Raw genomic sequence first — 27505 nt, forward strand, 5'->3', positions numbered from 1 at the left:
GCTGCCAAGCGGGGCTGGCATAGACTTGCTGGGGCCCAGGGCAGAAAGCCGAAGCCCCACCGCATGGGGCTGAAGTCTGAGGCTCCAAGCTCCACTACCCAGGGCTGAAGCCAAAACCTGAGCAACTTAGTTCCACAGGGGCCACTGTGGCATGGGGCCCCAGGTAACCGCCGTGCTTGCTATCCCCTAACGCTGGCCCTGGCTTTAACCGCCCTGCTTGCTATCCCCTAACGCTGGCCCTGGCTTTTATATGCAGAAAAAAGTTGTGGTACAGGGGGTGTGTGGAGTTTTTATAGCATGTTGGGGGGGCCTCAAAAAGAAGAAGGTTCAGAACCCCTGTGCTAGGCAACTGGAGACCTGCCCTCTCCTGGTTGTTAATGGGGCGTCGTCCACAGAGGGGTCAGAGGTAATCTGTGCAATCTGTCAGGAACCAGGATGTGGGCCTTCGAGCCTAGCAGTCGGAGCACGAGTAAGGAAACTAAACCAAGGGTCAGAGCCAGGAATCAGAGCCGAGAATCAGAACAAGGTATCTGGAGTCAGGGCAGACAGAAGCAGAGCTGGGTCCAAGGCAGAAGCAGAGCTGGGACAGGGCAAGGACACCAGAACAAGGCAGGAGCTGTCTCAGCAGAAGATCAGATCTGCCTTGTTACACAAATGGCTTCCTGGAACTTCCTTCATGCTTAAATAGGAAGCATGCTTGGCCAGTCATAGGTCACAAGGGATGCCGCCAATTGGGTCTTCCATGGGTGGCACTTTCAGTGGTGTCTCGTCTCCCAGGGTTTACAGTGCATTGACCACAGTTCTGCCAGGTGGTGGCACAGAAGTGTTGGTCACCTAAAGACTTGGGTTCTAGCCCACTGGATTCTTATAACTATTGCAATACATAATAATAATATAGTCTTTTCCTTCTTTAACCCTCATTCAAATTCAGCTCAGGTGAATAGTCACTGAAAGTTGCTACCTCTTGGTTTGGTTAAAGAACACCTGTTTGGGAGCTATTATACCCGTCAGTCTCCAAGGCTGGCAAACCAGCATTTTCTAAGAGCATAACAAATTATGTGAAAAGACCCCAAAATTATAAAGCCACTACAAGTACTGCTACCTCCAGGAACAGTGGAACAACCTCAGACAGTTGAACGACTGAATGCTGCTGGTCTTAGGTCTTACCCAGCAAATCCTAGTTTCCCCCCGTCCCACCAACCTCCAGTCCCAGTTCCCTCTCCCATGCTCTTTGTCCCAGTGTTCTCCTCCTGCTCCTCCCACATGTCCAGCTCTTGTCCCCTCTGCATGGGAATAAAGTTGTTTCCTCCTACACACTGCTTAAGCCATCAGTGAGCACACAAGAGAGACAGGCTTCCTGCTCTCAGTTCTAGTGCCCAGACTTGGACACAGCAGAGCCTGCAGCAGCCCACAGCTGCAATAGCAGGGAAAATCCTGCTCAACCGTAGGCTGGAGCATGCCCAGTGTGGATGGTATCTTCAGAGAAGTTAGCTGCTGACATATAATTCCCTACTGAGACTCATAACTTAGCCAGATTTGGACATATTTTCATGGAAATGGCAAAGGCCAGACCTTGCCAAATTTCACGCCTCTGCTCCAAAGCACAAAGGGACTAGAGTCTTTCAAAGAAAAACGTTGCCAGAATTTTTTAACATGGCCAAAACAATGTATTTTTCCCTAGCCTTGTTCTCAGAAACAACTGATTGTTTTGACTGTAATTTTCCAAAACAATTCAGCCTGAAGCAAACACGCAGCATGGAAAATTTTAGGCCAGTTAAAGTTTGGGAAAGTCAGCAGCAGCTGAAAACAGAGTCTTATAATAGTGAATATTGGGCAACCTTAATAACAAGTTTCAGAGTAGCAGCCGTGTTAGTCTTTATTCGCAAAAAGAAAACAAGTACCTGTGGCACAATAACAAGAGGTGCTTCCAGCCCCACCTGTGTTAACAATAGTAATTATGTAAGGTCCCACTGAGTCAGCAGCATTGGTTGGAATAGAATCTAAGACTTATTACCCAATTGCTTGCTGGTCTAACCGCTAGGCTGCTCCACCGTAAGCTGTTTTTAAGAGATGCCTCCCTTCCTCTTGTTACAGGTACCTGTATTTTTATAAACAGACCGTGGACCTGCTGGTTGAGAATGGGATTGTGTGCACTGAAGAGGTCACTCTTCCTGTGGTCTCCACCGCTGTTTCCCACCTATGGCAGAATCTGCCAGAGGAAAGGAGAGACAGTGTCTTGCAGTACTGTAGTCAGAGACAAAATATACTCCCAGATCCCAAGGCAGCCTGCACTGGAGGTAGTGTGAGGAACAGCAGAGCTAATAGTCAGGAGCCCAGTGGTTCATTGGTATCCACGCCAGAGGAGGTAGGTGGCAATTATTACTCAGCTTCCGGCTTCAGAAGTTCCAAATCATGGAAAAGTTGCTAGCTACACTAAGAGTGTGCAACTCTTAAAGGGTAACACACGTCACTTTACTGACACCTTCCCATAAGCACCATAGTACCCAAGTGAATATCATTAACAGCATGGCAGTAAATGTTTACGTTGAATCTTTCTTACTCCTTAGCAGATCCCAAACATTGCTCTACTGTGGCTGCCAGTTTTGCAGTTTTGCTAAGGTATCCCTAAGTACCCTGGGCTTTTAATGGCAGTAGTACTGCTGATCTGCACTGAAGTGAGGACTCTGTCTGTAGGAAATGGTTAAGTTTGCTCCAGCTTATGAGAGAGGGAGAGGGGCATCACAGTTCAGGGCAATTGCACCCATATTCCCCCTCTGTAGTGTAACAAGGGCACACGCTCATGGGCAGCACATGAACCAACCATTGGGGGAGGCTAGCCCCTGGCCCTGCCCCTTCTGCCTGAGGCCCCACTTCTCCCTCACCGGAGCCAGAGCTCCCCCACCATGGCCATTGGCCCTTCTACCGCAGCCCTGGGCCACCCGAGCAGCCCCGGAGTCGCGGGCAGGTGGCACGGCCCCAGTGCCGGAGCACCGGGCGGACAGTGCAGCCCCTGCTCCTCCAATCCCAGTGCCACAGCCCTAGAGCACCAGGCAGCATGAACATCGGCCCCAGTCACAGGCCGCCCTAGCCCCAGGTCGGGGGAAGAGCAGGAAGCCAGAGGCGGTATAGGGGTGGAGTGTGGGCGGGGCCACACCAGGCTGTTTGGGAAAACTTAGCCCTGGCCTGTGATACCCGCCGCCCATGCATGCCCTGCAGGCTCCGTGCTTCTCAGGCGTCACCTCTCTTGGGTGAAGACCCACGTCTCTCTCCCTTCTGACTGGGGGTTTTCCATGCTGCACAGTCCCCAGCCTGCACTGTGTGACTCCCACCAAGCCAGACTAACTAAAAACAGGCCATCACCAGTGCTTTGCTTTCTCTTCAGAGGCTATAAACAGACTAATGTCCCACTGTAATAAGTTACCACACACCTCTTTCTCAGCAAAAGTTCCTATATGCATACTACAAGCTTACTAGTCTTGTGGGGTCTCAGTAGGCCAAAGTCCTTCCAGCCGTTCCCAGGAAGGATTGGGGACGCCCTTGGACGGAAGATCCTGTCTATTTGCTGGATCAGAAAGCAGGCTGAATCAGTTTAAACTCGGGCCATATGTCCAAAAGTCCATCCTTTGTTGGAGAATCCAGTCTTAACCAGTGTATGTGGCCCTCTCTGGTGGTGGGACTTCTCAAGAGATGTTATAGCCTGAGTGAATTTGCCTAATCAGCCCCACTGTTCTTAGTTCCTGAAGGGCTGTGGTCACCATCCCCCATTGAATTACATACAATCTCTGGCCCATAATGATACATAAAATTAATCCCAAAGATATTGCGGGAAATGGCCATATCTATCAGGGGGCATAAGGATAAAGATGACATACGCCTACCTTCGCCTCACAAGTGCTGCTTGGAACACAGCTATGCTGGACCCAAGGATCAGCTCCCAGATCTTAAGGGTTTTCTTTATAATAGCGTTTTATAACAGAGGGTAATAAAACTGAACTTAACTTTCATACGCCAGCTTCCTCACTCCAGTGATAGTCAATTGTGCAACTGAAACTGCGAGTCTAGTGACCACGTGATGGCTGGAATTTTTTAAAGAGAATAAGCAGAAGGTAACTGATTGTAAATATTTGTTGAAATGGTGTTTATTTGAGTGCTCAGCTGCTCAAAGAAAGGTTGGATACTTTTTTAATGGTATTTTAGTAGTATTTACCTTTAATGCATAAGTGCATTGCAGCAATAAGTCCTCTCAATTGGAAGGAAGTTAGGCCATTCATGCAACTGACCTACTTACAAAATGGTATTGGAGGGTTACATGTACACCAGGAGTAACAACCAACATAGCAGGGTGGATGGATGAGCTCATGGAATTCTACAGTGCAGTGTTGGAATTTAGAGCAACCCAGGCTTCATTGCAAGCTGGAGCACACAGCTGCATGAGCTTGTGTGGGCACTGGCTAATACAGCTGAGATCTTTGGCTGAGCACATCAGTAACAGCTAGCAAAATAGTCTGGGAAGCACTTGGATAATCCCTGCTTTTCATTGAGCGATTTGTAAACCATCGGCCTAAATCCAATTCCTGGAAACTGAGTCTCGATGGAACTGATGGACCTTTTGCCCCATTGTGTAGTAATTAAAGTAATTTATTTCTGCCTTTACAGTATACTATTGGTCCAGTCTAGAAAATAAGCACACTATCTAAGGGGAAGAAAGACTTAATTATCGAAAACTGTCATAGACTGGATAACATTGTGCAGGGGGTCTGATAGTTTTGACATCTAAAATATTTTCTTTGGTAGATATTATTTGAAGATGCATTTGATGTTGCTGCTGGTTTCCTTGACAGAAATGAGACTCAACAAGCAATGTCCAGTCCAGGGTAATTATAAACACACCCAGTTTGCTAGCCAGCATCCTCGTCCTTTGATGCACGTTAATAAGGCAGCTTCCATATTTATGTCCTCCTCCCTTAGGTCTGTTAAAGACAACTGCTTGCAGCAAATTGGTAAGCTTGTAATTAATAGACATTTTACATTAGAATGGAAAGTACCCTCTGTGTTAATCTCAAGAATGCCCAATTAGTACTAGATATGGGATCTTTTTGATTTTCTTCGTCAGCATGTGTAGTCTTCTCCACTGTCGTAATGTAGGATTCCTAAAGCTGTCTGTTGTTCCCCTCACAAGATGTAAAGAGTCCAGGAGGTGTCCTCTGGATAAGTTAGCTAATTTTGAACAGTGTTCTCCTTCAGTGGAACAAAAAAAGTCTTTTTAGTAGGACTGTTAATTAATCGCAGTTAAGTCATGTGATTAACTCAAAAAAATTAATCACAATTTAAAAAATTAATTGCAATTAATCGCAGTTTTAATCGCACTGTTAAACAATAGAATACTAATTGATATTTATTAAATATTTGGGATTTTATACATTTTCATATATATTGTATTCTGTGTTGTAATTGAAATCAAACTGTATATTATTACAAATATTTGCATTGTAAAAATGATAAAATAAATAGTATTTTTCAATTCACCTCATGCAAGTACAGTAGTGTAATCTTTGTCATGAAAGTGCAACGTACAAATATAGATATTTTATTATTACATAACCACTCAAAAACAAAACAATATAAAACTTCAGAGCCTACAAGTTTATTCAGTCCTACTTCTTGTTCAGCCAATCGCTCAGACAAACAAGTTTGTTTACATTTACAGGAGATAATGCTGCCCTCTTCTTATTTACAATGTCACCAGAAAGTGAGAACAGGTATTTGCATGGTACTTTTGTAGCTGGAATTGCAAGGTATTTATGTGCCAGATATGCTAAACATTCGTATGCCCCTTCATGCTTCGACCGCCATTCCACAGGACATGCTTCCATGCTGATGACGCTTGTTAAAGAAAGAATGTGTTAATTAAATTTGTGACTGAACTCCTTGTGGGAGAATTGTATGTCCCCTGCTCTGTTTTACCTGCATTCTGCCATATATTTCATGTTATAGCAGTCTCGGATGATGACCCAGCACATCTTCATTTTAAGAACACTTTCACTGCAGATTTCACAAAACGCAAAGAAGGTACTAATGTGAGATTTCCAAAGATAGCTACAGCACTTGAGCCAAGGTTTAGGAATCTGAAGTTCCTTCCAAAATCTGAGAGGGACGAGCTGTGGAGTATGCTTTCAGAAGTTTTAAAAGAGCAACACTCCAGTGTGGAAACTACGGAACCCGAACCACCAAAAAAGAAAATCAACCTTCTGCTGGTGGCATCTGACGCAGATAATGAAAATGAACATGCGTCAGTCCACACTGCTTTGGATTGTTATCGAGTAGAACCTGTCATCAGCATAGATGCATGTCCCCTGGAATGGTGGTTGAAGCATGAAGGGACATACTACTTTTTAGCACATCTGGCATGTAAATATCTTGCGACGCCAGCTACAACAGTGCCATGAGAATGCCTGTTCTCACTTCCAGGTGACATTGTAAACAAGAAGCGGGCAGCATTATTTCCTGCAAATGTATACAAACTTGTTTGTCTGTGCGATTGGCTGAACAAGAAGCAGGACTGAGTGGACTTGCAGGCTTTAAAATTTTACATTGTTTTATTTCTGAATGCAATTTTTTTCTACTTAATTCTACATTTGTAAGTTCGACTTTCACGATAAAGTGATTGCACTACAGTACTTGTATTAGGTGAATTGAAAAATACAATTTATTTTGTTTTTTTACAGTGCAAATACTTGTAATAAAAATAAATATAAATTGAGCACTACACTTTGTATTCTGTGTTGTAATTGAAATCAAAATATTTGAAAATGTAGAAAATATCCACAAATATTTTAATAAATGGTATTCTATTATTTAACAGTGTGATTAATCACGATTAATTTTTTTAATTGCTTGACAACCCTACTTTTTAGACTAGTCTCCTTCACCCTTTTTTAGTATTCTAATACAATAACAAATACCTTACACAGCAGAAATGTAGTTTGACCTGAATAGTAACGTCAGAGAAAGGAAAGATCTATTACATCAAGTCCTTCCCTGTGCAAGGGCTATGTGTAGTCCATCAAGAGAGGCTGAGATCATGTCATCACTCTTGATCTCAGCCAGTAGCCCTAGCAAGGGCAAGGATTGTGTTTCTTAATAGAAAATCTGTGTGGTGACTCAGCTCTGAAGTACTTTCGCTGCAGGTTTTGTCTTGGGTGGGATTTTCTCTCCCTGCAAGTTGTAAGTTTAGGAAATGGTAATTGTCCAGAAGTTTAAGAAGGCCCTTTAACATGTGAGGTGTGATCTGCACTTAAACCAAGACTCCACTTCACACTGCTTGAGCAGTGTAAATGAGAATCAGTCCTTTTAGATTGTTAACCAAAACACACTCAAATATATAATAAAACTGAATTAAATGTGTACCAGTTAAACAACAAGTGATTGTTTTTTAAAAAATTAGGGGAAGCATTCAGGCACACTGAGTTAGTGCCCCATGTGCACATGTCCCTAGCCAGCTCCTACTTTAGAACAATTGGGTCTTTTTTTTGTCAGCCTGTGGTTTCAAGCAACTCAGGCCGAGAATAAAAAAGATTTGCTATGTGCATTGGCAGAGCTCTGTGGGAGCTCAGGAGAAGATGCAAGGCTGGAAGTCAGGTTCAAGATTAGTTGTGCAGCATATGGCCACAGTGTGGCTGTTGATAGTTGATATTCTCAGTCAACTTCTATGACAACATAAAGCTGTCTAATTCACTCAAAATGTAACATAAAAAATAAAAGGCCTTAATTTGAACAAGGTGATGCTATAAAACATTCAGGCTGCCAGATAAATATGACTGTTACTTTGTATTATAATTAGCATACATTTTTCTGCTGGAATAATATGATCACATCTACCACATACCTGTATCTCTGAATTTCTTTGCTTTGATAATTGTTTCGTGTATCACCTTTCTATATTTGTATCATTTATTGTGTAATGATATCCCCATTGTTCAGTTGTTTGCTTTTATTTTATTAATCCTGAAAATAATTAAGGTTTGTAAATAAATAAAAAGGAAAGAAGTGAGCAGGAGGAGACAGGAGACTGGAAATTAAGTATAATTTCTGTTTCAATTTTCAGCTCAATGTTCACAGGCTGCACCTCAGAAAATCCAGAGGATAACCACCGGCTCTACTTGCAGATCACTGGTTTCTTAAAGGGTCTTTTCTTTGCTAACACACAGTTTCCCCAGGTAGGCCTTGCCAAAGTGTTTGTTACAGATGAGGCAGTGTATTCCTCTGAATAACAGATTGGGATTTCCATTTGATGTGCCTTTGCTCATGATCCTCAGGATCATACAAACTGGAATCTTAGGCTTAATTATTTTTTTAATTCCTTCCATTCCAAAGATTAATCGACTCACCATTTAGGGGGCAAGGTTCAGTTGTTTTATTTTAGATGCTACAAAAGACATGGGGGCCAAATTTAACTCTTGAATAACTTCACTGATATCATTGGAGCTGGCTGGCCCAGTGGACAGAAAGTCATTCAGATTGCAGGTTGTTTCCTCCCCTCTCATCCCTCTACTAGACAGGGAGATTGGGTCAGCCTCTGAGCTGCAGAGTTTGCATGGGATGTGGGGGCGTCCCTAAGTAAATCCTGCTTGTGATCAACATCAGCCCTGCCTCTCTGATAGTTGCTGTTACTTCTGCTTCCTAATTTCTGTCACTTGATCATCCGTGATATAAGAGATGAGGAAGGAGGGGGAAAGAAGAAATAGCTGCAACCAAAATACATATTTTCTTTATTGCATGTAGCTTGTGGGGGAGTAAAGATGCATAGCATTTATGTCTGTCTGCATTAGGTAGTCACAATGTGCTCTCCCTTTCCTTTCTTCAAAACAGTGCTATTAGAGCGTGAGTGATTTTTGTCATGAGTCTATCTCACTGCACCCAGACTGGGGAGGGTGGGAAGAGGTGGTGTGACATTTAGGTCATGAAGAGACAAGCAGAGGGAATAAGAAATGGAGTTAGAGTGTGAAAGACAAAAAGTTTTGTAGCATCAGAGGAAGCTATGGATTAACCTGTAGGTGGTTGGCTGATGTTCTTCATAATTCAGATGGCATAGCCCTCAAGATAAAACCAATGTGCCATGCACTTTCATTCCTCAGGAATACCAGGTTGTCAGTTGACAGATAATTAGAAGGGAACCCAAGGAGAAATCACATAATAATGGATATAAAGAGGCAAATTACCCATGGTATTGGATTTAATGTAGATAACAGCAGCACAGTACACCTGGGGAATAATACTACCAGGCAAAATACAACCTTCAAGATTCTTGGTTTGAGAGCAAAGATGCAGCTCCACATTCCAGTAGCCACAGTCTCTCCATTCTGCCCTGAGCACAGTAGCTCCTGCAGGCTCTCTGTTAGCTCAGGAAATAGGGCAATGCTGATGGCATAAAACACCCAGAACAGATTAACTAGTGTCTTTAAGGTTCATGCATATGAAAAAGGTGGGGTGGCAGATTTAACTGTAATCAGGATGCACAATGTGTAGCTGGTTGAATAATAAAATACAGCTCATGATCACCTTTCCCTCTAACTGTGGGACAAGAACAATACTGATCAGCTGATGGGTTTTTAGCTGGCCAGTACAAACTAATTAGTGCTGCTTCCACTGCTCTCTCAAACAATTTACAAATCAAATAATTTATGACTGTGACTGTTTATACACACATCAAATGCAGCTGCTGTGGACAAGTTTCTGGTCAGGTTCTCAGTGCTGCTAAGGCACCCCACCTGAAAAAATACTTGTGAGAGAACCAGGCAGAAGAATGAAAAGAACTATGTCCACCACAGTGGAGAATGGGAGGCCTAAAACTGAGAATGTTTAGATTATATGGACGGAAAATATTTCTAACAGGGAGATCAGTTATGCAATTATATAACTTGTCCAGGGTTGCTGGTTTGAGGCCTTGTTGTAAGTGTTGCTCAACTGTAGATAAGATAAAACATTATTTTAGATCTAGGGTAGAATTTTCAAAACTGTGTTAAGTGAAAGTCAGTGGGTGTTAGGTCCCTAACCTGCTTAGGTGCTTTTGTAAATTCACTAGAAAGCTATCTAGGTGCCTAGGTATGTTTGAACATCTAGCCTTTAGGCGCCTAAGTCACATTGAAAGTAAATGGGACTTAGGAAGAGAAGTGCTTAAGTCACTTTTGAAAATAGGACTTAGGCTCCTAGATCACTAAGGTGCCTTTAAAAATATTAACTCCCCTCTTCCCCCAGTCTACAGAATCTTGCACTGGTGTGGAAGGCGGGACTAGATGAATTATGGGTGTGTCTAGACTGTAGTGTAAGCTCAGGCTCAAGCCATACTTCCCTTCTGTCTGCACAGAAGTGTGTCTGACCTCAGGCCAGCAAGCCCTCAGCATCCATGCCCTAAGATGGGCCTGAGTCCCATCCAAATTGCACCATTTTGCAGCGTGGATGCAGTTCGGGCACCAATCTGCCAGACTCGCATCCTGAGAGTCCGCCAACGCAGTCCCACAATCCCTTGTTCCTAGCCTTTCTATCCCAAGACTAGCCAGTCAACGCCCAGGAAGCGGAAGCAGTTCCCTGGTTCAAGTTCAGCTGCTCAGCATTTAACCCTTCCATTTTATTCTGATTGCTGAAGTACAAAGGGAGTGAACCATCTCCTGCATAAGCTATGGCCACTGAACAGAAGTCCTTGTCAAGCGCACTGCTACCTGGTCATAGGCCCACAGTCAGCTTCTGGTAGAGCTGTGGTGTGAGGCAAGCAAGATGTTCCACTCCAGTAAGAATCCCAGAAATGACCATGTGTACCAAGAAATAAGCAGACAGTGGTGGAATTCAGCGGAGTGGTGACCATAAAGGGAGCAGATTAAACAGCTGATGAATGACTACCGGAAAGCCAGGGATGAGAATGCACACCTCTGGGAACTCCCCGTCATCCTGTCTCTTTAACAAGGACTTTGACTGGGTGCTGGGTACTGAACCCCCAGCAGTTCACAATAGCCTGGATGGCAGCCTTCTGACCCCCAAATCTAGTATAATGCTGGAGGGGAGCCAGCAGATGCCGGATCTGGTGACTGGTGCTCATACCAGTCCCCGAAGAGGTTTTGTCTCCAGAGCAGACACAGCACATTCTGGATCCATACTCAGAGGAGCTGTTTGATGACACCCTGCCCCCCCTTAGGAGCAGCCTGCCGTGGAACTGGCAACAGAAGCAGAAGAGGCAGAATGTAGCCCCGGAGCCTGGTAAGTGTTTGGCTCCACATTTGTTGTTGTTAATATGCCAATAAGAGGGGTGTCTGTGTTATGACCCAGTGCAATTTTTATTACAATTTGTGGGTAGCTGTACGTGTCCACTAATGGCAAAATGCATGCCAGCATCTTGGCATCAAGATGTAATTCAGCACCACGTGGTGAATTCAGAATGGAGACCGGAAAGTGCAAACAATTAAACAAGCATTTATGATTAAATTTTTACTAGATACTCACACATTCTTACAGAGATGTGCTGGGATGTTAAAGGTAAGAACCGTCCATTTCTTTCCCTTTTAGTACATCACACCATACAAATCAGCCACAACACAGCATAGCAAGCTGCCTGTAACCAGTAAAATGTACAGGGAAATGTAGTGCATGGGTGATGAAATTAGTGGCCAAAATACAGCAGGGGATTGTATGTAGTCAAGAAATTGCCAGGGAAGGGGGGGCTGTCTGTTCAGTTTTATGAGAGTCTGTATTATTGTGTGGGCTTACATGTAGTCCATAGGTCAATGTCATTAGAGTAGGCTGTATCATAAGTAATAAGGAGGCAGTAATCCATGTGGGTGCTAAATTAGCATCCTGTTGATTCCCCCCATGAATTGTGACCCAATCTCTGATGTGATAGCTGCAAACTTTTCCTATAGTAGGAACTCCAGATAGGGGACTAGCATATTTTCCAGGCCCACCTTTATAGGACAGCAGCTCACACCACTCATAGATGTGTTGCTCAGTCACAATAAGCTTGAAAATCTGTGGCATACACAGCTGACTTGACACCAGTGGCATGGACTAGATCAGCAGTTCTCAAACTCTGGGTTGGGACCCCAAAGTGAGTCACGAGCCCATTTTAATGGGGTCGCCAGGGCTGGCTTAGACTTGCTGGGGCCCAAAGCCAAACCTCAAGCCCTACAGCCAAAGCCCAAGGGTATCAGCTCAGGGTGGTGGGGCTCAGCTTACAGGCCCCCTGCGTGGGGCTGAAGCCCTTGAGCTTCGTCTTTGGCCCTGGGGCTGTGAGACTCGGGCTTCGGCCCCCCCACCGCGCCTAGGACTGTGAGGCTCGGGAGGGCTTGGTCCCCACTCTTGGGATTGTGTAGTAAACTTTGTTGTCAGAAGGTGCAATGGTGCAATGAAGTTTGAGAACCCCTGGACTAGATACTAGAATGTCTCCTTGCCATTCAGGACCCTCCAGGATTGTTAAATCCTGCAGAATGTGGAGTGCCTGAAAGCACTGACAAACCCCCAAGCTACAGTCATCTGCATTTTTTAAACATACAGCATTTTAAAATTACACCTTACCATTGTGTGTCCGCTCTTTTCACTCTGCTTAACTGAGTTGCATCCATGGAGTTTCTGAGGAACCAAAGCATTCTGCTGAGAATATATTGGAGCTGAGTTTTACAAAGGGATTAATTTTGGCCTTGATATTCCACAGACACTTTTTCTGAGGATGCACCGAAGCTTTTTCGAAGTACTGAGATGATAGTGTACTGTTTGATGTCTGCTTTCAGGCCCTTCCACCTCTGCAGCCCAGACACAGTCTAGTAAGTGCCTGGGATTTGTAACAGTCACAAGTGGTGAAAGAGGAAGCATTGCCATGATGAACTTAGGGTGGACATCCTGGACAGGGTCTGCCAGCAGAAACAATACTAAAGGGAAAAGGATTCACAGCAGATGGAAAGACACCAACAGGTTGCAGAGCACAAGGAGAGAATTGCAGCACCGTTTGTGGAGCAAGAAAGGCCCTTGAGGGAGGAAGATAGAGTGCAGCAGAAAGACCTGTTTGAGAGGCTGCTTGCACCAATGGCCACAAGACTTCAGGCTCCTGCCTCACCCACACTATGTCCTTAGTGCCCTCCACGCTACCATGACCTGAAGACCAGGAATGCATTAGATAATACCATGGTTGGGTGGCCCATGCAACCAGGACTGAATGCTAGTTGGGCAGGGCAAATGTACCCCCAGCAGCCCTCCACACTACTGCAGTCCTCCAGCCCCGTGCAGTAGCGCCAAGTGCACACTAAACAAGCTAGAAAGGGAAAGGAGAATGGGCAGCCAGGGACACACAGAAGTAGGGAATGTATTTGTTTGCACTGGTTCCACTTGTTTGCACTTATTTCACTGTTCTGCACTGTCCAGTGTTTGTTATGCACTTTATTTTATCAACGGTTTTGATGTTGGTTTATTACTGGTGTTTTAATGGCAGCTGGCCTGCCTGACAATATTGATTTTTGGTAATACTGCCGTGTTCACAAATGAACACTTTTATTTCATTTTAAAGAGTATTTCCATCACTGCATCGCATCATACAATGTGTATTTCAGAGAATAAAGACAAGACATGATAAGGCACAGCTGAGAAGTTGTGTTCAAGCACAATTTATGACTATATCGATTCAGATCAAGCCATAATGAAAATCCACAGTTCATGCCACACAAGCCTCCGTCCCCTGCCCATGTTGTATAAGCAGTATTCGCCTCCACAATTAAAAATTCATGACAATTACACACATGCCCATTCATAGTGCATAGCAGCCATACTTCATTTATATACAAATTGCTATACAGACACATCCATAAATGTACTATTCTCCCTCTTCCATTGGTCCAGGCAAGTCCATAATGTGGGCTCATACAGCATCCCTGATTTCTATTTCCCGGGTGCATCCTGCTGCAGCTGTGACAGGTGCACCTTCTCACTGAGTGTACCAGTTCAGCAATCCATTACTGTCATAGGTCTACTCACATGCGGATTCACAGAGATTGTGAAGAGCATAGAAAGGCACAATAATTCAGACAGCATTGATGCGACTGTAAACAGCGCTGGTGGGATTTCAATCTGCCAAGCACACATTCAACCACCATTCTGCAACTACTGAGAGTATAATTAAACCTTCTTTTGCCAAGGCCTTTGAGGTCAGGCTACAGTTTCATAAGCCAAATTAAAAGGTGGTACACGGAATCCCCTAGAATAACAGTGGGGACAAATACTCCATATGACAATGTCATTTTGTGGCAATAATGTCCTGGCCTGTCCATGAAGACAGACTCCCAGTCGGGGGAAGACCCTAGCATCATTAACTTTTCCATGCAGGCCACGTTGGTGTCCATAAATCAGCCTCTGTGGTCCACAAGGGCTTGCATAACAATGGAGTAGTACCCTTTGTGTTTATGTACTCGTGTGCTTTTTGAGGAGGGCAAAGAGGTCCCTTCAGTGGCCCCAGCACAGTTTGGAAACCCCATTCTCTCAAAACCAGCAGTTACTTCAGGGACATTGTTTATGTCTACCACCTGCCGGATTGCCTCAGAAACCTCTGCCACCACTTTACTCTCAGTTGACTTCCCAACACCAGCCTGGTTAGCAATGGACCTGTAGCAATCTGGGGTAGTCAGCTTCTAGATGGTTATAACAACCCACTTCTGGACCAGCATGGTCACCCTCATGCATGTATCATGACACTGGAGGGTCAGGACAAACTGTTCACAAAGGCTCCAGAAATGTAGCTTTCTTCATGCAAAAGTTCTGTAGCCATTGCTGGTCATCCCAGGTCCGCATGACCGTGTGCTCTTACCAGTCTGTGCTTGTGGTCCTGTTCTGAATATGTCAGTCTACTGAGGGGGAATCAGAGTCACGTGCAGCCTCAGCCAATGTGAGTCTGCCATGTCTGTATTGTCCAGATCCTCTGACAGGTGCCTTTGGTAGTTCAGAAAACACGACCAAAATGTCCACCACTGTCTCATGGATGCTGTGCCTCATTCCTGAAACAGGAGTGAAAGCCCAAGCAGGACACGTTCTTCAAATGCCAATGCCTTCATATTTCTGGTTCCGGTTGCTGGGGGGAAAGGGGTGTGGGGAGACCCAAAAGATGGCTTGGCTCGATGAGTTGGCAGGCCGTGACAACTTACTGTAAAGTGCTATGGGAAGGAGAGTCATGTTTTCCCACAGTGCACCAAGAAGAAGAAGCTAGAGTGGCTACAGCTGGAGAGGGTGCTAAGAAGCCTGGGCTGGGCTTGTTTGACTTGGGTCTGAATATTGCAGTGTGGTCATGTGTGCACAGGTGTGAGACCCAGGTGCAGCTATTCTAAACCTAGGAGCAACAGTTAATATGGACGCTCAGTACCAGGCTTACGAACACCGAGCCTGTGGGCTCGAGTCCCGCAGACCCTGGAGTCACATTGCAGTGTAGACATACGTCAAAAGACTGCCAGCTTTTTAATCTCTGCTTCACTCACCTCCCAAGAGACACTCACGCTCCTTAAGTCTGTCCAGGAGAGGGACTTATCCATCTCTTGAGTTAGGGGAAGTAGGGCCTGATCCTGAGCTATTGAAGTCAGTGGGATCCACAGAGCTACTTAGGTGCCTTAGGCCCACTTTTAGGCACCACTGCGATCCACAGAACCTCGCTCAGCTGCTTATCCCTGTAGGTGCCTGAGTTTTTACTCTGGACATGCACACTGCAGCCTCATGCTAGACACCTGGCTACTGCCTGCACATGGCTGCCTCACCACGGTGTCTGGACAGCCAAACTCCAGCGGAATTCACAAACTGGGAAAGATGGACTTTTGGCTGCCTAAATTGCGTGCAGAGACCCAATCTGGATCGCAGCCTCTGAGCACACCTACCAGATTGGGGCCTCAGGCACGTTCACACAAAACAGATGGGGGGGGGAGGGGGAAGAGGAGGGCATCAACCACTGTTACAACTTTGTGAATAAGGTACTTAATCAGGCTCTATGAGTCATCTGTCTCCCCCCACACACAGTTCAAGTTCCCCCTTCTGAGGGAAGAAGGGATTTGAGCAGGGATTGCTACCTTCCACGGGACTGCCGTAACCACTTGGCTATGGAGCCATCTCTCTCCAGCTCAATCAATGTGTAAATATTGCATTTTTAACAAAGTGGAATAACTTCACCAGGAGAGCTCGAGGGAGACCCACCTCCAACTATTCATAGGCTAGTGGTCCAGGCAGTCTCCTGCTATATGGCAGATCCCTGTACAAATCCTCTCTCTCCTCAGGCAGAGGTGGGACATGAAGTGGAGGGTCTCCCAAATCCCAGGTGAGTACCCTATCCACTAAGATGAAGATTACAAGGGAGCAGTTCCTCCTTCCACCCACCCTGTTTTGTTTCAGGTCCTGCACCGAATGTCTAAGTTCCCCCAGTTTGTGGATCACTAGCAGAGCTGCGCATAGCCCAGACTTAGGCTCCTATCTTCAAGAGAGGACTGGGGCTTAGGACTTACCCCTCTGGTCAGAGTCTCCCATTGGGTAGCTGAGGTAGTTTGCATACTAGTTTTGTGAAGCACATTCTTAGGTGCCTGTCTCTCCCCATTCAGTGTATAGGCACCTATGCACCTAACAGGGCTTTGTGGATCACAGTGTTGTTCCGGTGATTGCCTAGGCAACTAATCGCTAGGCAGTGTGACCCCGAGCATTGTAACATCCAAGTCCCTTTGTGAATCCTGCCCATAATATCTTGTGCGATGTACTCAGCCCCTCACAGATTAAAGACCTAAGGCACGCCCATTGCACTCAGTGAAATCTCTAAATGATGTCAGCTGGACCAGCACTGACCCCTGCTTCCTTCACAATTGGTTGAAACAGAGAAATTGTCTTCAGACAACAAACACACTTCGGTTGGCATGTGTCAGTGGCTGACTGAAAAGGGAGGGAGTGCTCACTGTCCCTTTTCTGAAGTATGCAGGTGCCAGATCACCAGGTTTCTAATGACCACAATCAGCTTCTGTCTCCCCCATTACCCTACTTGTGTCTTCCAGGAAGAGGCTCCTCAATTTGACTATGAGACCGTGATGCTGCAGTGCACGGAGACCTTTGATGATGAAGATTTGTAAATACAGGTGTCTCTATTAACTAAAGCATTACAGAGCATTGCTTGATGTGCCTGGCCCGTGAAGAGATGCTGCACCCGTTTCAGAGAGCTGCTTCAGGGCATGGATGGAGAAACTGTGTTGAAGTGATTTGTTACTGTTTACTGTACATTCCCTCATCAGTGCTTTTGTGCATCAGTTACATAATTTATATGTTAAAAATGTTTTAGGTTGCAGCTATTTATAAAGTTTTAAAGAAAAGATGGTGTAGTGCATCTGTTTTCATATGATTCTTTTTGTTTGGGGGTATTTGTTTGTTTGTTTTTTTTGTGTACAGTGGACTTTGCATTTCCTCAGCAATAAGGTTTTGTCAGATCTCTCATTTTTACAAACCAAGGACCAGCGCCAAAATCAAAAAGTATTACATATGCAGAAAAACTTCCATGTCATGTACAAAGGGTAGGAGGGGGGTGTAATTTATACTGATCTAACATATCAACTTGACCACTAGTCATGTCTCTCATAGTCATAGCATTTATGGCCAGAAGGGACCATTAGATTATCTAGTCTGACCTCCTGTGTATCACAGGCCATTAAATTGCACCCACTTAACCCTGCATTGAGCCCACTAATCACATTTGACTAAAGTATCATTTGTGTTTGGTTAAGAGGCATAAATTCTAGAAGGGCATCCCGTCTTAATTTGACCACATGAAGAGATGGAGAATCCACCGCTTCCCTTGGTAGTTTGTTCCATGGTTACTTACCCTCACTTAAAAAAATTGTGCCTCATTTCTAATTTGAATTTTTCTGGCTTCAGCTTCCAGCCCTTAGTTTCTGTTACGGCTTTCTCTGCAAGATTGAAGAACTCTTTAGTACCTGGTACTTTCTCCCTGTGCTTATACACTATAACCAAGTCACCTATCAAGCTTCTTTTTGATAAACTAAACTGATTGAGCTCTAACTCTCTCAAGGTAAGGCATTTTTTCCAGCCCTCGATCATCTTTGTGGCTATTTTCTCAACACACTCAAATTTTTCAACAGAGTGGAAACATTTTTTTGGAGGGGCTGGGAATGAAGCAGTAAAAAACTGCAGCCAGTGATGGTTGGGATAGTAAGCAATCTGACTTAACGATGAGCTATAAGCAAACAAAAAACAGAACAGGATTGGCCAAATGTGCTCAAGCAATCTCCTCTGCTTGGTGCATCATGGACAGGTTGCTGAAAGAGGACAATGTATGTGTAGAGGTCTTCTCCGAAAATAGTGAAGAAATAGTTCTCTTTTGCACTTGCAAAGCACCTGTCAGCTAACTCAAAGTGCTTTACCAACATGTCAATTAATCACCATCCATTTCATACGTAACCTAAGGCCCAGAGCAGTTAGGTGACCTTGCCCACAGTAAGTATATGGCAAAACTTGAAATAAAGCACAGCAATGCCATCTCCTAGGCCCTGGCTTTAACCAATAGATTAGTAGTTCCCAAACCATGGCCCATAGCAAGCACAAGGCACATCATAACATGGAGACCTCCCGTGGCTCCACATCTCTATGCCCACTCCCACAACTTGGAGTGGCAGTGGCCCCCCCCTCCTCTTCCAGAGAAGCAGCAGCATAGGGCCCCTTTCCCCCTTCAAGAAGGACAGCAGCTGTGGTCCCCAACTTTCCCTGAAGAGGCAGGAGTGGTAGCATGGGGGATCCCCAATACCTTAACAACCAGAGTGCATCAACCTGGGGGGGGGGTGAGCCAGACCCACTTCACACATCTGCCGCACATGTTCCTGTCTGCTGGTGTTGGCAGGGGCACCCCAGAGTAGTAGGGTCTTGGAGTTAACATCCCATTAGGATAAACAGGGCCACTCACAACTCTGAGCTATTGTTTGAGGCCCTCTGCAAATTCAGACAGATGTCACTCAGTTTACATTTTTGAATTTTTCTTTGCAGCCATGAAGGCTAAAAATCATTAAAAATGAAAGAAAGAAAGCTGATAGAGTTTACTCCTGGGGGAATTTTGTGCCACTGCACAAGTGCAGAACTAATGTACCCCACAGATTTTCCCTCCCCTCCCGCTGCAGAATAATTGATTCTGACAGGGATATGAAGGGAAGCTGCAATTACACCTTTTGCCCACCAAAGGCTGATGTGGTGACAGAAGAGAGGACATGGGCCAGGACAGCCAGCCGCTGCAAGGGCCGGGGCAGAGGCTGCCTTCCTCACAGCACCCTGCCTGCAGGGCCAGATGAAGCAGAATGGGCTATGGGGGGGGATGGACTCGGTGGGACACACAGGACTGCTGTGGGGCTCATACAGATGGTTCACAAGGGCTTGGGGGGGGCAGACTGGGGCAGGGGCACAGGAGCTACTGGGGTGACAACATTCAGCCAGGGCTGAATGGTAGTTGGGGGTGCAGAGCCACATGGGGACAGGGACAGCTATGCCTGGCTGAGTGAGGGTGCAGGGACACCTGGATACAGGGGAGGTGGGCATGCAGGGCCACATGGAGACAAGGGCAGATGTGCCTAGCTAAATAGGAGAGGCTAGGGGTCAGCCAGGGGCTGCCTGGGGGAGGCTCCCCCATTCCCTAACAATCCCTCTTTCCGTCCCCTCAAAAAAACCCTGTTACATACCTCTATGCCCTCCCCCCCACACACACACACACACTCAACAAGCCTCGAGATTCACTCCCAGGCTCCTTCCCAGCAATTACTTCTCTCTCCCTCAACTCCTCCAATACCCCTGACTCCCCCAAGCCTTTGCACTGCTTCTGAGGGGTTCAGGAAATACGGTTCTATACTGAAGTGTAAATGAATTATTACTCAAAGTTCTGTATTAATATGCCTAGTAAGAAATCTAGTTGTCAAAAAACATTTCCTGGATCTTTTTTGTTGCTGTATTGTTACAGACATACTTGCTGGCAGGTATTTTGAAATAAATCACCAACATAATTGAAACTAGTGTGATTATATTATGTTATTTCAACAAATAAAATATACAGAATTTTGCAGAACTTTAAAATATTGTGCAGACTTTTTAGACACAGAATTTTTAATTTTTTCGCACAGAGTTCCCAAAGAAGTTCCTGCTTGACAATAGGAACAGGGACGTATAGTGCATTGACCTATAGTTCTAGATTCACAAAGGTACTTAGGCACGATACTGAGCATTGCACCACCTAACTTTGGGGTCTAGAAACTCACAGGGACACACTGATTCACAAAGTCTGAGTTAGGTGGCTAGGCTCCCTATATACTGAATGGGGAGATAAGTGCCTTAGGCTGCAATTCACAAGAGCCAACACCATAGGCACGGAGCTGCCTAAGCTAACCAATGGGAGTTGCCAACCAGAGGAATGTGTCCTAAGTCCCATGCCTGCCCAGAGATGGGTGCCGAACTCTGGGCAACAAAGATGCATCTATTTCTGCTAGTGATTCATGAACAGGAGCCTCTCTCCTGGAATCAACTGGCTTAGCCCTGGCCTACACTAGGAGCTGAGGTCGAATTTAGCAGCATTAAATCAATTTAACCCTGCACCCATCCACACGATGAAGCCCTTTTTTTCCACTTAGAGGGCTCTTAAAATCGATTTCCTTACTCCACCACCGACAAGGGGATTAGCGCTGAAATCGGCCTTGCTGGGTTGAATTTGGGGTACTGTGGACGCAATTAGACAGTATTGGCCTCCCAGAGCGCTCCATTGTGACCGCTCTGGACAGCGCTCTCAACTCAGATGCACTGGCCAGGTAGACAGGAAAAGGCCTGCGAACTTTTGAATTTCAATTTCCTGTTTGACCAGCGTGGCAAGCTGCAGGTGAGTGCAGAGCTCATCAGCAGAGGTGACCATGATGGAGTCCCAGAATTGCAAAAGAGCTCCAGCATGGACCGAATGGGAGGACAGGATCTGATCGCTGTATGGGGAGAGGAATCCGTGCTATCAGAACTCCGTTCCAGTTTTCAAAATGCCAAAACCTTTGTCAAAATCTCCCAGAGCATGAAGGACAGAGGCCATAACAGGGACCCAAAGCAGTGCCGCATGAAACTTAAGGAGCTGAGGCAAGCCTACCAGAAAACCAGAGAGGCGAACGGCCGCTCCGGGTCAGAGCCCCAAACATTCCGCTTCTATGATGAACTGCATGCCATTTTAGGGGGTTCAGCCACCACTACCCCAGCCATGTTGTTTGACTCCTTCAATGGAGACGGAGACAGCACGGAATCAGGTTTTGGGGACAAGGAAGATGATGATGATGAAGTTGTAGATAGCTCACAGCAAACAAGTGGAGAAACTGGTTTTCCCAACAGCCAGGAACTGTTTCTCACCCTGGACCTGGAGCCACCTGAACCCACCCAAGGCTGCCTCCCGGACCCGCCAGGCAGAGAAGGAACCTCTGGTGAGTGTACCTTTTAAAATACTATACATGGTTTAAAAGCAAGCATGTTTAATGATTAATTTCCCTGGCATTTGCGGCTCTCCTGGATGTACTCCCAAAGCCTTTGCAAAAGGTTTCTGGGGAGGGCCGCCTTATTCCACCCACCATGGTAGAACACTTTACCACACCAGGCCAGTAGCACGTACTCGAGAATCATTGTAGAACAAAGCATTGCAGTGCATGTTTGCTGGCATTCAAACAACATCGGTTCTTTATCTCTCTGTGTTATCCTCAGGAGAGTGAAATCTGGTTGAAATAGGGTGCTTTTCTTAAGGGGACATTCAGAGGTGCCCGTTCCTGTTGGGCTGTTTGCCTGTGGCTGAACAGAAATGTTCCCTGCTGTTAGCCACGAGGAGGGGGGAGGGGCTAGCCACGTGGTGGGGGGAGGCAAAATGCAACCTTGTAATGAAAGCAGATGTGCTATGTATGTAATGTTAACAGCAAGGTTTACCGTGAAAGAGTGTACTCATTGTTCTATAAAATGTGTCTTTTTTAAATACTGCTGTCCCTTTTTTTTTCTCTCTCCACCAGCTGCATGTGTTGCAAGGATCACAGGATCTTCTCCTTCCCAGAGGCTAGTGAAGATTAGAAGGCGAAAAAAATGCACTTGCGGTGAAATGTTCTCTGAGCCTCCCACAGTGACAGAGCACAGACCACAGTATTCTTGTCAGCAAGTTAAGGAAGTATGGGCTGGATGAATGCACTACAAGGTGGGTAGAAAGCTGGCTAGATTGTCGGGCTCAACGGGTAGTTATCAATGGCTCCATGTCTAGTTGGCAGCCGGTATCAATTGGAGTGCCCCAAGGGTCGGTCCTGGGGCCGGTTTTGTTCAATATCTTCATAAATGATCTGGAGGATGGTGTGGATTGCACTCTCAGCAAATTTGCGGATGATACTAAACTGGGAGGAGTGGTAGATATGCTGGAGGGGAGGGATAGGATACAGAAGGACCTAGACAAATTGGAGGATTGGGCCAAAAGAAATCTGATGAGGTTCAATAAGGATAAGTGCAGGGTCCTGCACTTAGGACGGAAGAACCCAATGCACAGCTACAGACTAGGGACCGAATGGCTAGGCAGCAGTTCTGCGGAAAAGGACCTAGGGGGTGACAGTGGACGAGAAGCTGGATATGAGTCAGCAGTGTGCCTTTGTTGCCAAGAAGGCCAATGGCATTTTGGGATGTATAAGTAGGGGCATAGCGAGCAGATCGAGGGATGTGATCGTTCCCCTCTATTCGACATTGGTGAGGCCTCATCTGGAGTACTGTGTCCAGTTTTGGGCCCCACACTTCAAGAAGGATGTGGATAAATTGGAGAGAGTCCAGCGAAGGGCAACAAAAATGATTAGGGGTCTGGAACACATGAGTTATGAGGAGAGGCTGAGGGAGCTGGGATTGTTTAGCCTGCAGAAGAGAAGAATGAGGGGGGATTTGATAGCTGCTTTCAACTACCTGAAAGGGGGTTCCAAAGAGGATGGCTCTAGACTGTTCTCAATGGTATCAGATGACAGAACGAGGAGTAATGGTCTCAAGCTGCAGTGGGGGAGGTTTAGATTGGATATTAGGAAAAACTTTTTCACTAAGAGGATGGTGAAACACTGGAATGCGTTACCTAGGGAGGTGGTAGAATCTCCTTCCTTAGAGGTTTTTAAGGTCAGGCTTGACAAAGCCCTGGCTGGGATGATTTAACTGGGAATTGGTCCTGCTTCGAGCAGGGGGTTGGACTAGATGACCTTCTGGGGTCCCTTCCAACCCTTATATTCTATGATTCTATGAAATGCATGGAGACAGACAATGTCAGAGTGCAGGACAGCACAAAATGACCGGGAGGAGAAGTGGTGGGATGAGGAGAGTAAGTGGCAGGCTGAAGAGAGGGCTGAAGCTGAAAGGTGGCAGCAGCGTGATGAGAGGAGGCAGGATTCAATGCTGAGGCTGCTGGAGGATCAAACTAATACACTCCAGCGTATGGTTGAGCTGCAGGAAAGGCAGCTGGAGCACAGACTGCTGCCACAGCCCCTGTGTAACCAACCGCCCTCCTCCCCAAGTTCCATAGCCTCCTCACCCAGATGCCCAAGAACGGGGGGGGGGCCCTCCGGCCACCCAGCCACGCCACCCCAGAGGATTGCCCAAGCAACAGAAGGCTGGCATTCAATAAGTTTTAAAGTGCTGTGTGGCCTTGTTCTTCCCTCCTCCACCCTCTCCTACCCCCTGCCCTGGTGCTTCTCTCCTCCACCACCCTCCCAGGCTACCTTGGCAGTTATCCCCCTATTTGTGTGATGAATTAATAAAGAATGCATGAATGTGAAGCAACAATGACTTTATTGCCTCTGCAAGTGGTGATTGAAGGGAGGAGGGGAGGGTGGTTAGCTTACAGGGAGGAAGAGTGAACCAAGGGGCGGCGGGGTTTCATCAAGGAGAAACAAACAGAACTTTCACACGGTACCCTGGCCAGTCATGAAACTGATTTTCAAAGCTTCTCTGATGCACACCGCACCCTCTTGTGCTCTTTTAACCGCCATGGTGTCTGGCTGTGCGAAACCAGCAGCCAGGCCATTTGCCTCAACCTCCCACCCCGCCATAAATGTCCCCCCTTACTCTCACAGATATTGTGGAGCGCACAGCAAGCAGTAATAACAGTGGGAATATTGGTTTCGCTGAGGTCTAACCGAGTCCGTAAACTGCGCCAGCGCGCTTGTAAATGTCCAAATGCACATTCTGCCACCATTCTGCACTTGCTCAGCCTGTAGTTGAACAGCTCCTGACTACTGTCCAGGCTACCTGTGTACGGCTTCATGAGCCATGGCATTAAGGGGTAGGCTGGGTCCCCAAGGATAACTATAGGCATTTCAATATCCCCAATGGTTATTTTCTGGTCTGGGAATAAAGTCCCTTCCTGCAGCTTTTGAAACAGACCAGAGTTCCTGAAGATGCGAGTGTCAAGTACCTTTTCCCAGCCATCCCACGTTGATGTTGGTGAAACGTCCCTTGTGATCCACCAGTGCTTGCAGCGCTATTGAAAAGTACCCCTTGCGGTTTATGTACTTGCCGGCTTGGTGCTCCGGTGCCAAGATAGGGATCTGGGTTCCGTCTATGGCCCCACCACAGTTAGGGAATCCCATTGCAGCAAAGCCATCCACTATGACCTGCACATTTCCCAGAGTCACTACCCTTGATATCAGCCGATCTTTGATTGCGTTGGCTACTTGCATCACAGCAGCCCCCACAGTAGATTTGCCCACTCAAATTGATTCCCAACTGACCAGTAGCTGTCTGGCATTGCAAGCTTCCACAGGGCTATTGCCACTCGCTTCTCAACTGTGAGGGCTGCTCTCATCTTGGTATTCATGCACTTCAGGGCAGGGGAAAGCAAGTCACAAAGTTCCATGAAAGTTCCCTTACACATGCGAAAGTTTTGCAGCCACTGGGAATCATCCCAGACCTGCAACACTATGCGGTCCCACCAGTCTGTGCTTGTTTCCCAATCCCAGATTCGGCATTCCACAGCATAAACCTGCCCCATTAGCACCATGATGCCTGCATTGCCAGGGCCCATGATTTGAGAGAAGTCTACGTCCATGTCCTCATCACTCTCGTCACCGTGCTGACGTCGCCTACTCACCCGGTTTCGCTTTGCCAGGTTCTGGTGCTGCATATACTGCTGGATAACGTGTGTAGTGTTTAATGTGCTCCTAATTGCCAAAGTGATCTGAGCGGGTTCCATGCTTGCCGTTGTATGGCGTCTGCACAGAAAAAAGGCGCGGAACGATTGTCTGCTCTGATGGAGGGAGGGGCGACTGACGACATGGCTTACAGGGAATTAAAATCAACAAAGGGAGTGGCTTTACATCGAGGAGAAACAAAAACAACTGTCACATAGAATGGCCCCCTCAAGGATTGAGCTCAAAACCCTGGGTTTAGCAAGCCAATGCTCAACCCACTAAGCTATCCCTCCCTCTAGTACTTCAGGCAGGACTTCATGGAGGGGGGAGCAAAAGAATACAAAACAAATCTGGTCTATTTCTTGTTTTGATCCACTCCATCTATCTTTTACATCTTTGGCTGGCAGCAGACGGTACAGAAGGACTGCAAGCCATCCACATCTCCTGCCTGCTCACCATAAGATGGTACAATAGGACTGCCTGCAGGACTAAAGAGAATGACCTGGTCGAGTCACTCCTAATTTAGTCCCTGCACCCATATCTGCCCAGGCGCTCCTGACCGACCTTACCGAGATGGCTAGGAGCACCTTGGACATGAGGATGGTTTTCAGGCCTATTGTACGGTCTGCTGCCACAAGGCAATGGGTTGCTGCTGCTGTGTAGCAATGCAGTACCGCGTCTGCCAGCACCCAGGAGACATACGATGACAGTGAGCTGAGCGGACTCCATGCTTGCCATGGTATGGCGTCTGCACAGGTAACTCAGGAAAAAAGGCGCGCAACGATTGTCTGCCGTTGCTTTCACAGAGGGAGGGAGGGAAGGAGGGCCTGATGACATGTACCCAGAACCACCCATGACAATGTTTTTTGCCCCATCAGGCATTGGGATCTCAACCCAGAATTCCAGTGGGCGGCGGAGACTGCGGGAACAGTGGGATAGCTACCCACAGTGCAACACTCCGGAAGTCGATGCTAGCCTCGGTACTGTGGAAGCACTTCACTGAGTTAATGCACTTAATGCACTTAGAGCATTTTGTGTGGAGACACACACAATCGATTATATAAAAACGATTTCTAAAAAACCGACTTCTATAAATTCGACCTAATTTTGGAGTGTAGACATACCCTTAGGCATCTAAATCATTTCTTGAGGGAATGAGTTAGGCTCCTACCTCACATCACACAAAATGGCCGGGGGAGGGGGATGCCCACCTCGTAGCTTTCAGCCCAGCAGTTTGAGCACTCAGCTGGGATGTGGGACACCTGGGTTCAGATCCTCTCTCTCTTCCTCAGGTGGAGAGAGGGGGAAATTGAAGCTGGCGAGTGCTCTAGCTGCTGGGATGGAAGACCAAAGCAGGTCTCGCATGCGACTTAGGCAGACAAATGCCTATCTTGCCTCTGTTCATGGATCACACTAGGGTTTAGGCAGGAGATGGACACCTGGCTGCCTAAGGGGAGAAAGCAGTGCACATGCCCAGAGGCAGAAACTTGGGCACCCAGGGTGTGTGTGTGTTAATCCAGCACTGATAGCCAGATATGAAACACACTGCATGAACAAGAACGGCTCGCATTTTAGTAGCAAGTGGAGAAGTTCTATCCCTGCGTTTTTTTTTATTTATTTTTTTAAAAACACAGAGCATCTTACATACATAGCACCACACACTGCTTTACAGGGACAGGACCAGTTTTAAGGTAATGGAGGCTTGAAGGTGAAGTTTAAACCAAGGATGGACCTGGGTAGGGTTGTCAGCTTTGTGGAAGGAGGTTAGAAACAGTAATGGACACCACAGAAAAATGAAGAGAAGGTTATTTTGTTCCTCCAACTGAATGATTATCTATTGAGCACCAACAGTGTATGGTCTGTATCTAACGAGCAGGAGGGATAGTCTGTATCACACAGACCCTACAGTCTAAACAGGCAGTGCACACTGCTAACATACAATGCAGCAGGTGAGCTGAGGGTCACTATCACAAAGCAGGGAAGGATTTTTAGTTTCTGTCATGGACATTTTAAAATGTTTTACAGCGAGTCTTGGTTTGGCAGATGTGAGGCGGTCGATTTTGTAAGGATGCACGAATCTGAAAACATAGGGTGGCAGCCTGGGATGCTTGGGGAGGAAGGGAGTTTGAGGCAGATGGGCAGCAGGGAAGGAGATAGGAAGAAAAGAGTGGGCGATGCAAACAAAAGTAGGAGGGTAGGTTACACAGCTGCAAGAGGTTATAACTGGGGCATATGATGATGGCCACTAGAAATTAAATACAAGGCAATAGTAATAATGCGTTACAGCTCTGCTACAGATTTACAGTGCTGAGATTTCTCTTTGTAAATGTGAGAATTAGCAA

General features: G+C 46.3%; 1 protein-coding gene across 2 annotated transcripts in view; it reads left to right on the forward strand.

Annotated features, from left to right (window-relative positions):
* Positions 1–17315, forward strand: part of STRA8 (stimulated by retinoic acid 8) — a 31461-nt gene extending 14146 nt beyond the window's left edge. For both annotated transcript variants that reach the window (XM_075124712.1, XM_075124714.1), the window contains exons 6-9: positions 2095–2365; positions 4795–4874; positions 8105–8216; positions 17034–17315. In XM_075124712.1, the coding sequence (XP_074980813.1) occupies positions 2095–2365; positions 4795–4874; positions 8105–8216; positions 17034–17108 (538 nt within the window). In that variant the 3' untranslated portion in view covers positions 17109–17315. The remainder of the gene's footprint in view (positions 1–2094; positions 2366–4794; positions 4875–8104; positions 8217–17033) is intronic.
* Positions 17316–27505: the final 10190 nt, after the last annotated feature.

The sequence above is a fragment of the Caretta caretta genome, chromosome 1 (genome assembly GCF_965140235.1).
Source record: "Caretta caretta isolate rCarCar2 chromosome 1, rCarCar1.hap1, whole genome shotgun sequence".
NCBI lineage: Eukaryota > Metazoa > Chordata > Testudines > Cheloniidae > Caretta > Caretta caretta.